The 12,569-nt window shown below is 36.2% G+C and overlaps 2 protein-coding genes across 2 annotated transcripts in view; both read left to right on the top strand.

Annotated features, from left to right (window-relative positions):
* The window catches only part of LOC116291990 (uncharacterized), a 33,028-nt gene extending 27,861 nt beyond the window's left edge, over positions 1 to 5,167 (top strand). The window contains exons 15-16 of the mRNA XM_089026842.1: positions 3,524 to 3,574; positions 4,227 to 5,167. Of these exons, the coding sequence (XP_088882968.1) occupies positions 3,524 to 3,574; positions 4,227 to 4,418 (243 nt within the window). The 3' untranslated portion in view covers positions 4,419 to 5,167. The remainder of the gene's footprint in view (positions 1 to 3,523; positions 3,575 to 4,226) is intronic.
* A 2,384-nt stretch (positions 5,168 to 7,551) lies between these two features.
* Positions 7,552 to 9,265, top strand: LOC148912965 (uncharacterized). Its single transcript, XM_089026843.1, has 2 exons — positions 7,552 to 8,030; positions 8,114 to 9,265. The coding sequence occupies exons 1-2, from the start codon at positions 7,891 to 7,893 to the stop codon at positions 8,346 to 8,348; spliced, it is 375 nt and encodes a 124-aa protein (XP_088882969.1). The 5' UTR covers positions 7,552 to 7,890; the 3' UTR covers positions 8,349 to 9,265.
* Positions 9,266 to 12,569: the final 3,304 nt, after the last annotated feature.

The raw sequence follows: 12,569 nt of genomic DNA, 5'->3' as shown, positions 1-12,569 counted from the left end.
AATAAATGTACGCGCTCTCCTTTACTTTTTGACAGAACTAACGGTACTATCGTCTGCTCTCTGACTCCGTAAACGTTAATTGCTAAATCGTTTATTTCCTCAAATATGGGGATGTCTATCAACTGCATAGGAAATTCCACACCATCCCACTCTAAATCATCTGTGGGATACTTACTTGTCCTACAGGGATCCTTCTCTGCTGGATACAGTGCAGACCTGATTGCCCACATAAAGCATCGATTGTCTTCATTCTTCACGTTTACAATAGCCTTCTTCCTTTCTACCCACGTTGGTAGCGGTACGTAACTCCCCCCTCGTATGGGTACGTACCTGGCTATACTTATCTCTATTCCTTCAACCTCCTCTACTGTCCAACCCGATCCTTCTTTCGTGTAGTTAGACAGCGACTCCATTATTGCTTCTAAGGCTTCACTGAGTGACCTATCCAGATTCGTGGATTCTAATATCACTAACGACTTTGATCGCAACATTGCTGTCGTCATTACCTCGTCTTTTGACAAACTTACTTCTACCATTATGCTCGCTTTCAGGGCTCCTAATTCTTCTATACCTTTTCGGAGAGTCCTTTTAACCTTCCTTTCTGACTGACGCCAAAACTGTCTAACGTCAATCTCACCGTTACCGGGTATTGACACCGTGCTGAAGTTGCTTTGGGATTCCATCTATATAATAGGAAATATTTTATACCTAATACCAAGCACTTTTTAGGTCGTCGTAGTCGTACTCACAGTCCTGACAATGCCAAAACAATTTAACCTTAGTCTCAAACTTCTTACCACATCCACAATCATAACTGCTCATACACTTCGTCTTCATTTTCAAATGCTTTTTCAAATCCGCTTCTTTCTTAAAAGTTCTCTTACATTCTTCGCACTCCATATATAGACTAACATATTTAAGTGCGCTGTTGCCCTCAACCACACTTGGAGTGGGGGTCGTCCGTAGGTGGATTTTTGACACGGGTCTTGCCCCGTGTTGAGATTGCGCTGGAACCCCCATTCCCTATACTACTCGCACACACACACTGAAAAAGAATAGGAAGAAAAGCGTTTAAGAATTTCAAGTTTTTATATTTAATTAAGCATTAGCCGGTGAATAAGTCAGTCAAGAACAAGAAAGACGCTAAATTAGCACTGAGTAAATTCAACTTCGTTGTTCCCCCACATTAATCATTTTGGGTTTTCGTTTTCATGTTAAAATAATGAGCCATCAGTTTGCACATGATTGCAGTTGCCTCCGGACTCATGTCATAACGACTTGTTATTGATTCTACATTTTAAATTAATGAACAGTATTTTTGCAGCAAAAGATGAACACAAAAGGTTTCAAAACGTGTTGGAAAACGTAATAATAACTTGTTATTGATTCTACATTTTAAATGAATGAACTATTTTTGCCTCAAACTGAGATGAACACCAAAGGTTTCAAAACGTGTTCAAACGTAATAATAACTTGTTATTGATTTTACATTGTAAATTAATGAACTATTTTTGCCTCAAAAGATGAACACCAAAGGTTTCAAAACGTGTTTGAAAATTTAAAATTTGCTAAAAGAGAAAGAAAAAAGAATAAAATGATGGAGGGAAAGATATTCCAAAATTATGACTTTTGAGTCTGACAATCTTGTTTGCTCACCAGGAGCCTACTTCAGATAAAAGCGGCAAATAAAGATAAAATCAAATCAAATACACTGTTGAATTTTAAATTTTGTATGATTTTTGTCTTCTGTTTTCATTTCCTTTTTGTGTATTTCTTTTATTCAAACATTCATTATTTTATCTTGAGCAACTGTTAAATACAGCCGTTGACTTTTTTAAAAAGCTTTTGGGAAATTTCAATTTTTTCTTCAAATAAAGGGATTTAGTTTTATATAGAAGATATTTGTTTCAAAATGCCATAGACATTCGTACGGTTCTTTTAAAAACGTTTTGAATCTTTGCTGAGATAGCCTATTAACAAGGCAGCTTTTTAGTCTCTTAGATAGACTATGCTTCCGTTAACCATACGACTTATAGACATTAATTTTATCGACGCCCTGAGACAATCTCTGAGCTGGCTAACTCACGGATCGAACCCTGAGACAACCTCTGGTCCAATATACGACTAACATATTAGTCAGAGTACGGCTAACTCAAGGCGCGATCGAATCTTGAAATAGTCTCTGGGCCAATATAATTCAGGATACGGCGGCTAACTCACAGATTGGGATGGAATTTAGTGTTGCTGTTTCTTTTGAGGGAAGGAAACAGGAGAAAACCATCAAATCACGAGAGAGACGCGACAGTCATTGTCAAACCTAACTTGTCATATGACGCATTTTACCTTCCAATAAATTTTGAACTACAATTTGTCGCTTAAGTTCACAATGTAAGTAATGAGAAAACCTCCTAGATTCATAAAAATGCGTTTAGACCTCAGATTAGTGTCAAGAACTTGTCGGAACTAAGCCATCTTGACTATGACTCGCCGGCAGTGTTTGTGACGGCTTTTCAATAATGCAATACTTATCAACTTGAAAAATGGTTTCCTATGAGTTAAATATAATTTTATGCCGGTCTTTGTAGCTTTGTAAAGTTGATTGAGCCTGCATCATTACGAGCAGCGGTATACATTACACAGGGATCCCATTTTGGAGGTATACGAAGATTTTAAAATAGGCGACAATCGGAACGTTTCAGTTATTGTTGGTTTATTCTTGTCGTGGTAATATTAGCTGAATGTCTCGGTTTTCAAGTACAAAATTCAAATTCTATTTTTGATACCAAATTTCTAATATCTTTTCGTGTTTTAACACTTAAAAGTGCGTTCCTTTTAAGGGTTCCTTCAACCCACCCCACCCCTCCCCCCGTACGCACATTCAATGGTGCTCCAAGGTCCTTGTTAAGAATATAAGGAATTCATTCTTTTTATAGGTCGCGATAAAGACTCTGATTATTAAAAGAGAAACCACAAACGTCATTACAATTCTCTACGTAATCGATCCCTCTAAAATATGCGCAGCTTCTCGTAGATTATTCCGTTTGCGCGTCTTTTTGGTTTTTTGAACCGTCGTCACCTCAACCTTTTTATCCCCTTGAGCGTCATCATGACGTCTTCATTGTCGTCAAGCACTCGTCCATTTTTTCTCCATGACGCTGAAAATAACCCTTATGTAACAACCCCTCGAAATGTGTACACTCTTTTTGCCCAAACGATAAAGAAACTCTCTGCCTTGCAAATCATCTAAAAGCAATGTGATGTGTTTAAGTGTTGGTGGCGGTGTGGGTGTGATGGTGGCTGGGAATGCTAGGAATCTGTTGATGTTACAAGAAAATCGTACGATGGAAAGGTTATCGTGCTGTAATCACGAGTGCGTCTGTGAAGCGGGCGTACTTTCGTCAGCTATAATAATGTTTTACGAAAACTGATTGTAACTAAAGAAAGACTAAAGGTTATTTACAAATATTTATAAACGTCTTGATAGATCATGCTCGGGGAATTAACCTTTATTTTTTCTCAACAGGCCACCAATAACGTTGCTGTTTGTTTACTTTTTCTGGGGAAATTAAAAGAGGTCAGTTAACTCTCCCTATACCTTACATTCACCCTTATTAGATGACTAACGATGACTAACAATGTTTGTACAAGGTCCAATCGTCGGACAGTTGGGGTGTTTTTTTAAAGCATGCTAGTTTATTAGATAAGGAAAGTGCATCTACGCGTCTACTTGAGATCTGCACCTCAGAGGTACTCCCGCCTTTTCGTAATTCGTCTAGACGAGATAAGAGACTTGTTCTTAGATGTACTCCTTTAACCGCTCGCGACCGGCTGCCCGAAAAAAGGGAGAGAATGGAAAAGAAAATAAGGGGATTGAAAAGGAAAACTGAACCAAAAAAAGATGGAATTAATTGAAAGTAAATGAAAGTAGAAAACAGTTTGAGAAAAGAAAACAGAAAAGAAAAAAAAAAGAAAAGAAAAGAAAATAAGAAAAAAAAGAGAAAATCAAAGAGTTGTTGTGGCAGTACCTGCAAATTAGCAAAATATCCTATATATTGAGCTAAGTGTATTTTTGACCACGTTGAATAAAGTTATTGTATTGTATAGAGGATATTGTTTTTCTCGCTTCTATAGGGAGCTAAGTATTTGAACGAAAACTTTTTTTTGAACTTAAAGCGATCGTTATGGGATACTCTGGGGACTTACTTTGATGACATTCTTTTATTTAGGCCCTACAGGTCCTGGAGAGCATCATCTGGTCCAACCCACCCAAGAACCTAAACGACGGTCTTCTCTTTAATCTGTGCACAATATACGAACTGGAATCATCTTGGAGCTTGCAGAAGAAACAGAAATTACTCGAACTTGTTTCTCAGTACAAAGGAGATGGTTTTAATGTCTCATGTTTGAAAATTTCTTGATGGTAGTAGCAACAACCGTGATGGCCGGCGTAACTTCTATCTATAGGATAATTATACTGGAATTATTATGCTTTGTGAGAGTTTTTATGCCAAAAAACAGAGACAACGGTATACACGTCTTTGAAAATAACCAAAAGCAGTTTGTTATACTAAACAAATCAGCAAGGAATTACACCATTGATGTTTTATGCGAAAGGATTTGTTAGACAAAATAATGATAGTAGCAGTCGCCATATTTCTGTGATTGATGTTATATAGTATTATCATAACACCTGTTGATTCGACTAGTTATCCCAGGCGCCTGTGTCTCTTCATTGTTTACTGGTTGCCACCTGAGGCTATACTTCCAAATGCTCCACAGTTTTCAAAAGGTAATTTGTCTTATCGTAAAGATTTTGTCACTTCAGAGATATGTGGTTTTTCAGATGGAAGATACAAGCGAATAGGGCGAGAATTAGAGAAAGATTCCGAATTTGATTCCACGCAAATTAGGTGGTCGTGATTTATGAGGACATCGATGACAAGATATGGGGAGGGGTAATGTCATAGCTCTAAAGCTTTGTTGAAGGCGGTTATCAAATCATAGAATGACATATTGGGTTGATGGGGGAAAGGGGAAATAGGTTCTCGAGAGACAATCCAATGTAAACTTATTTCTAAGGAGCCAATAAAATACATTATCGTTGACAATCCCTCAAATTTTACGGCCTATCACGCTATTTTATCCAATTAAATGAGAGCCACTTTTACTAGCTTGCAAGTGTTGTTGGTCCTGGGAGAGGTGGGCGTCATTCACGATTTCTTATTTTCAATTTGAAAAAATACTAAACAGATGAACTCAAAAATCAATAAGCAAAGGCGAACAATATTAAAGGAAAATAAAGCCCATATTAGCCTTCGGTTCAGCCGGTATAATTTCCTAGAAATAACCGTACGGTTTTTCGAGGGGATTATACCGGCTGAACGCAGGCTAATATTTTAGTACAAAGTGACTGAAAAAGGTTGGGATAAGCCTCCTTAAATATAGTACCCGTCTTATGATTATAAAGATGTAGCCAGTCGATTGGATATATGAATCTAGCACTAGATGTTTATATTCTGTCCTACACAAAGGAATCGCTTGCTGCTGTAGAATAAATGAGGATATTTCTCCCCGCCGGCGGCGATTTATTATATAGCAAGAGAATTGTTCAGGTCACGGAAATCCGAATATGCCGCTTTACCTTGGGCGTAATGTTTCCCATCTCAGACCACGTATCATTCTTTTGAGAATAATACATTCTTTGTTTGAGTTGCATCCATGATCACGTGACAGTCTTCTCAGGGCTAACTGTTAAACAAAGAAATGATACTCTAGGAAATGACTCGTGGTTTGAAATGGGAAAACATTAGGGTTAAAGATAAAGAGGTTATATTTAAGCAATAGAAAACTTTTTCCGTGTTTACATAGCCTGATAGCAACACGAGGGGAGGTTGGGAGAATTCGAGACAGTTATACAAACCCGAGACGTAGTCGAGGGTTTGCATAACTGTCGAGAATTCTCCCAACCCCCCGAGTGTTGCTATCAGGCTATGTAAACAGAGAGAAAAAAGTTTTCTATTGCTTTTATAAAATAAATACTAAGGGAAAACATTACCACTTGCAAGAAAATAAATCTTTATTTGAATTTGATTCTCATATCAAAATACAAATTCTCCATACATCACGAACTTCGATCGTTAGCCAATCAAATTTTGTGTAATAAACGTCAAGGAGGCAAATGTGAAGCAAGAAAAAATCGCTAGCTATTTTAAACATTTATCATTCTAAAACTTTAAAACAAATACGAAGAAATGTCCAAAGATTGAATAGAAATCTTAATAAAAGATTTCAGAATTGATTATCTTTACGAAAATGATCAATAGTGGATAACAAGTGTCACTGTGAATGGAATTCTCGGTTGAAAGAAACGTGGTTTTGCTCAATTTGACAGCCAGAAAACATGGCAGCGAAGTTGATTGTTTCGTCTTGCCTCGAGAAGATATTTTGTGGAGCTGAAGAGCTATCGCTGGAAAAAGTTTGAAGCTGCTGACTGTTTCCTTGAAATACTTGTATTCTTTATCGAGCGGTGCATTTAAATCATGAGAAAGCACGTCGCTGAACAACCGCAGCAGTTCTGACGGAGGACGTGTGTTGTAGCTCCTGAGGGAATTCTCTTTGCGGTGACCAACGAGGGATTGTCATGATATTACGATCAGAAAGACCTGCATGAGACCATAGGGTTATGCCTGTGGCCCTGACACAAGTCAAAATTTGGAACTTAGTCTTCAAAATACATTTTTGGGGGCGTTTTTTCCCTCGAAAGAAACTGTAAATTTTTAATTTTTGAACTTGTACCGCGAAGACACAAAAGTTGTGACGTCACAACTGTGTTTACATATCCTCATGCAAACATGGCTATCAACCAATCACAGCGTGCGTACTATTTAATTTATTTTATAATAACAATTCGGAGGTCGAGGAAAAAACCGCTGGGTCCTGTAGACGTTGCAGTTCATTGTGGGGTTGTTTAAGGGTACATATTTCCAAGATGACGTCCATTTCGTCCCCTAAAAAAGCCCTAAAATGCACTGCGATGTCAACTCGACCCAGTCCGCAATGGCTAATTGAAAATTAAATTTCACTTTTTTTATTCTTAAGCCGTAATTTCCTTGTTTTGCACTGCGCATTTTTCATGGAACTAACAAAGTTTAGGCATTTTTCTTTCCGAAATTAAATAAGGAACATGTTCAAAACCAATTTTCACTTTTTTTCTCTATTTTGAGTAGAGAAATTGCGATTTTTATCTGACTCGCCTCAGACTCCGCTCGGAAAAGTGTCAGTTTTCGACTATTTGAGATGTTTTTTCAAGATAAATCAAAAACGAGAATGGTGACCCCCATTTTTTATTTCAGATATTTGATAAATGCGATGCTCGTCACCATAAATCGAAATATGAAGGAAAGTTCATTGGATAGATTTTGAAACACTTTGATGGGAATAGTTGACATGTGCAATTTTTCACATGAAACTTACGCTTAACAAAAGGTCAACAAAAGGAAACTGACGCTCACGCCCCCTCCTAAATCACGGTCAAACACACAATTTTGAACATTTTTTTGTACATTTTGTTGGATATATTCATCTCTTCTAACAATATGAAAAAGGTAGCAACGGAAAACGATAGAATAACATCTCCTTTCAATGTTTTTAGTTTTCTGGATCTCGTAGATTATTTTTTACCCCGGTCAATTTGGAATTTTTGATCATCGGTGAGGTCAATGTTTGTATGGCTTTCCTCATATTTCAGCACACGTACATGCACAAAAACCCCTATAAATAGCTCCAAAATCAACCAATCAAAAAGGTAGCAGCTGAATTGATTAGTATATGGAAAAACCCGCATTTTGATGTAAAACAGACCCACATTCGTAAGGATTTTACGCGGTCAAAATGAATTCGAATGTTATACTTCTTGCCTCTCTCGTACTGATTCTCTTCGCTGCCCCTGCTGTCGAAGCACTTGGAGAGCAATCTTCCGAAGGAGGTTCGAAAGGAGCAGAATTTCCTCATTTTTTCCACGAAATCAATAAGTAAGTAGCGTTGGAATTGATTTCTGGAAATGCGCGGGAATACTATAGTTTTAATTATATGTTTCGTAATTTTACAATTTCAGCTTTCTGATTTATACATTGTCGAAAAAAATACAACGCGATGGTGGAGAAAGCTATGAGTCGGCATTGAAGACTATTGTTGAAAAGGTTCTGGACGAATCGGGTCTTAAAGGGATCACCGTCAACAACAGAATTATCAGTGCGATCAAAACTCAAATTTACAATTTACAAGCAAAAGTTAAAGCAGCACGGTTAAAAGGCGGTGGCAGGTTGGCAAAGAAAATTTTAGACTCGTAGAAAAATGGAAAGACCTATCGGTTCAAAATATATTACAACGAGTTAGATGTTGGAAAACTTAAAGAGGAAAATAGAGAATTAAGGAAAACAAAAAGAAAACTTGAAGAATCATTAGTCCAAGAAAAGGTTAAAAAACTACACGTTGAAGAAAAACTCACGGACGCCTTAAAAAGAACAGAAAAACAAAGGAACTATTATAAGAAACAATTCAGAGCAATAGCGCTAAAAGTTGCCAGAAAACAAAACAAAGTGAGAGGTCCAGAAAAAAATAAAACTTTTAATGAATACTCCCCACAGCAAAGGACAAGAATAAGATCTAGTTTGAAAGAACAATGCAAGACAACACTATCCTTTCTTGGCCTTTATAATTTTATGGCTACGAAAGTTGAAGTTTTTAATCCTGATACCGGAATGTTTGAGACTTTTGAGCTAGCTAACGAACAAGATATAGATTTTACTAACGCCCCAACAAAAGAATTGACTAGTGATGACATCAATGAACTGAATACCTGGTTATATATCAAAGACAAATTCAATCTTTCCAATGAAGCATGGAATGAACTTGCTCAAAAATCCAAGGAAATTCCATGTCAATATAAAATGGTAAAGAGGATGCAAGCATTGAATAGTCAATGGGAAGTGAGGCCAACCCCTGGTGATGCTGAAGGTATTCAGATTGAATTTGCTAAGAGTTTAGAAGAGCAAATAAAAAGGCTACAGAAACAGGGAGAACTGCTGGAAGGAAATACCATACAGGTCAAAATCAGTGGTGATGGGACTAATGTTGGAAGGACTTTAAAACTTGAAAACATTACTTATACGATTTTAAACGAAAAAGATATTGCTATGGGAGAGAAAGGTAATTATATACTAGCAGTCATAAAAATACAAGAAGATTATGATAACTTAAGAATACCCCTTTCTGATCTTACGAATGAAATGTCTAAATTAAAAGAAATTACTGTCAATAATATAACATATAACATAGAATACTTTCTGGGTGGGGATTGGAAATTTTTAGCTTTAGTTTGTGGGTTGGGAAAGGCAAACCAAGATCATGCATGCATATGGTGCAAGTGCCCAAGAATGGAAAGGCATGATACTACTAAAACATGGTCAATTAGTGATTCAAAGCAAGGAGCAAGATCCCTTGATGAAATATCTAATCATGCCAAGTCTAAAAAATTTAATTGTAAAGCTGTTCCTCTCTTCCCTTTTATTCCTATTGATCATGTAATTATTGATAACTTACATTTATTCTTAAGAATATCAGATAATTTAATTGAGCTACTGATTAGAGAACTCAGAAGGCAGGATGCAGTTGACAAGCTAAAAAAATTTCCAAATGGATTTCAAAGGGATAAGTACAAGCACATGACAGGCTATGAAACCTTTCTAAACAACATTGGAATATCATTTTCATGGAAAATCAACAAAGATACTAAAAAATTAGAATATAGATATCTAACTGGCCCTGAAAAACTTATTTTATTTCAGCATATTAACTTTTCTACACTTCTTCCATTTTATGACAAATGTAATGATCTTGAAAAACTCTGGATTGATTTCATAGAAATCATAGGGGACCTCAAACTTACATTTTCATCTGAAGAGAGCATTATCAATCTGAAATGCAAAATCAGAAATTTCTTCTCCTTATTTCTCTCTTTGTATCAGGCAAAAGATGTGACACCCTATATGCATGCGCTGTATGCCCATGTTCCTGAGTTCTTATCACTGTACAAGAATCTCGCATATTTTACACAACAAGGGATGGAAAAATTTAATGACACTGCTTCAAAAAATTATTTTAGATCTACCAATCATAGAGGTATTTCTGCTCTGAAACAACTCTTTTTAAAGAAAAACAGAATTCACTTCCTTGAAGCAGAAGGCTGTGAGAAAGTTAAAGCCACATATCAATGTAAAAACTGCTCAAAAAGCTGCCATAATATTAAGACTTGCACTGAGAAATGTGCAAACTGTGGCTTTCAAACTTGTTGTGCACATCTTGAGAGAGTAAATAATGTATGGACAAAAAAATGCCTAATTGCACAATAAAGTTTTTAATAGGTTATTCACTGGGTATAGGGTATTCACTGTGATGATCAACATTCTAACGCAACAGTTAATGTGCTAGATATTTAAACATACCTTGTATCAAAAATGATGTTCTGAATCTTCATTAATATAAATCAAAACATCAATGTAGAGCTATATTGCAATCAAAACAACAGTAAAAAATATTGCTTCTTCAGACTATTATATTGCTTCTAAAAAAATATGTATATATTAAGTATAATCTTATACCAAAATTATTAATTATTGGCAAAGAAATGTATTTTTACTTACTCTATTGTTGTTAATTCTTATCTATAATTATGTAATTATGTTTCATCAAATACTTTTTCTCAAGTCATTTCTAGTATTATGAACTAAATGTACTGTAATTGTAACGATTTCCATCACCACGAACAAATGTAAATACAATAAAATTTCTTTCTTCAATCTCAGACTTCACATATTGATCTCCAATTAACTTATATCCTACTATAGGATTAGATTTTGAAAGCCAGTAGCGAATTGTTCCTTTAATTACAAAGGCAAAGTCTCCATTACCATTAAAAATGCGCTCATCCCACTTTTTACCAAGGAAATTGTCAATGAGTCTGTTGGATGGTAGCCTGTAAATAGTCTTTTGTCTTTCTTTAATACCTCTTACTACTGTGGCAAGTCCTCCTTCAAACACATCTGGCTCAATCCTAAGCTCTATGCGTACAGCTGGATCATCCCTTCGACCAAAAAACAATTTTCTCTTGATTTCCCGATATAATTGTTCATGGAATATTTCTTGTCTATCTCCAATTGAATCTGCGGAAGGCATATTCAGCTTTTCATGACGAACAAAGGGAAAGCTTGCTCCATCTCCAAAAGATTTCCACTCGTCATACTTTGTACTATACCCAACATAGTGGATTTTTATTCGCTTCTTTGACTTATCTACCTCAGTTACTACCCCGTCATAAAGATTATTGTCTTTCTTTGACGATTTTCTTTGCTTTGAAGCAAAATCCGAGGAAAATTCCTGCATATACCTCACTGGAAATTTTGACTCACGTTTTACACGAGTCGTATCCGCCATTTTGAAAATCCATATATGGGATTGATTCGCATGCGCAGTACATTAAAATGTGTCCGCGTAGGCCTAGGCGCTAAAAAGAGCAAATGTTCATAAATGTATGGAATAAGTTTGATATGGACGTTCGTAGAGGCGCACATACCTGCATTTTTCACTAATAGTTCAATAATCTTAGTCATGCAATGACTTTGATGGATTTAATAGTATAGATTATTTAGTAAACTTCGAGATATAAGTACGTTTTGTTATATGAAAGTTCTTTCAACTGTGAATAAAGGTTTTTGATTACAGCTTCCTGTTGCTACCGCATTTCACTATAAAACCCATAAATTGACATATTTGGAGAGCATCTAGCAAAAAAACGAGAATGGTGACCTCATCTTTTCATTGCAGTTTTTAAATGTCCATAAGATAATTAATGTTCATGCGAAGTTTCAGGACAAAGTTATTGGCAAAATTTCTTTTCAGGGAATTGCCTTAAGGAAGAGACCTTTTAGAGCATTCTTTTCAAAAATAAACCATAATATAAAACAAAATATATATTTGAGGGCCAAAGGCTAGACGCGCTCAATATTTGGATACATTTGACTGGTATCTGATAAAAATCTGTCTGAACCTCCAAGGAAAATTTGAAAATAAGCTCACTTTACTCAAGCTAAAAATCTTAGACTTTTACACCGATTGCCCAAGGCTAGATAAATAGGGCCCTTACGTCATATGGCAGATCAGGCAAAGATCGATATATGTCACGCGAGTCATGCAATCTTGGTATTTCTAACATGAATGATATGTTTTCACTCATGCAGTTCCCGATAGCATTACTAACATGACTGTAACATGTCATGCATGCGTCATGTTGCGTGAGGATTTCCTGGGCTTTAAGGGGAAACATGCAACAAGGTAATGACCGCGGACAATTTCATTAAGCAAGCATCAAACTATAATGAATGTTTAAATATCTAATCGGTAATTTTGTAACACATCGTAACACGGCTAAGCCTGAAAGGTATTTTTACGATGACTGACCCTTCGTTGCCTTGGTAATCCAACCTCGCCACAGACAAACCAATCTCCAAAATGGC

Source organism: Actinia tenebrosa, unplaced genomic scaffold (assembly GCF_029948245.1).
Source record: "Actinia tenebrosa isolate PJP-AT-01 unplaced genomic scaffold, QUT_ActTen_1.0 PGA_scaffold10__47_contigs__length_13832649, whole genome shotgun sequence".
NCBI lineage: Eukaryota > Metazoa > Cnidaria > Anthozoa > Actiniaria > Actiniidae > Actinia > Actinia tenebrosa.
Note: the sequence above shows the minus strand (reverse complement) of the source record. Positions and strands in the feature narration are given on the sequence as shown.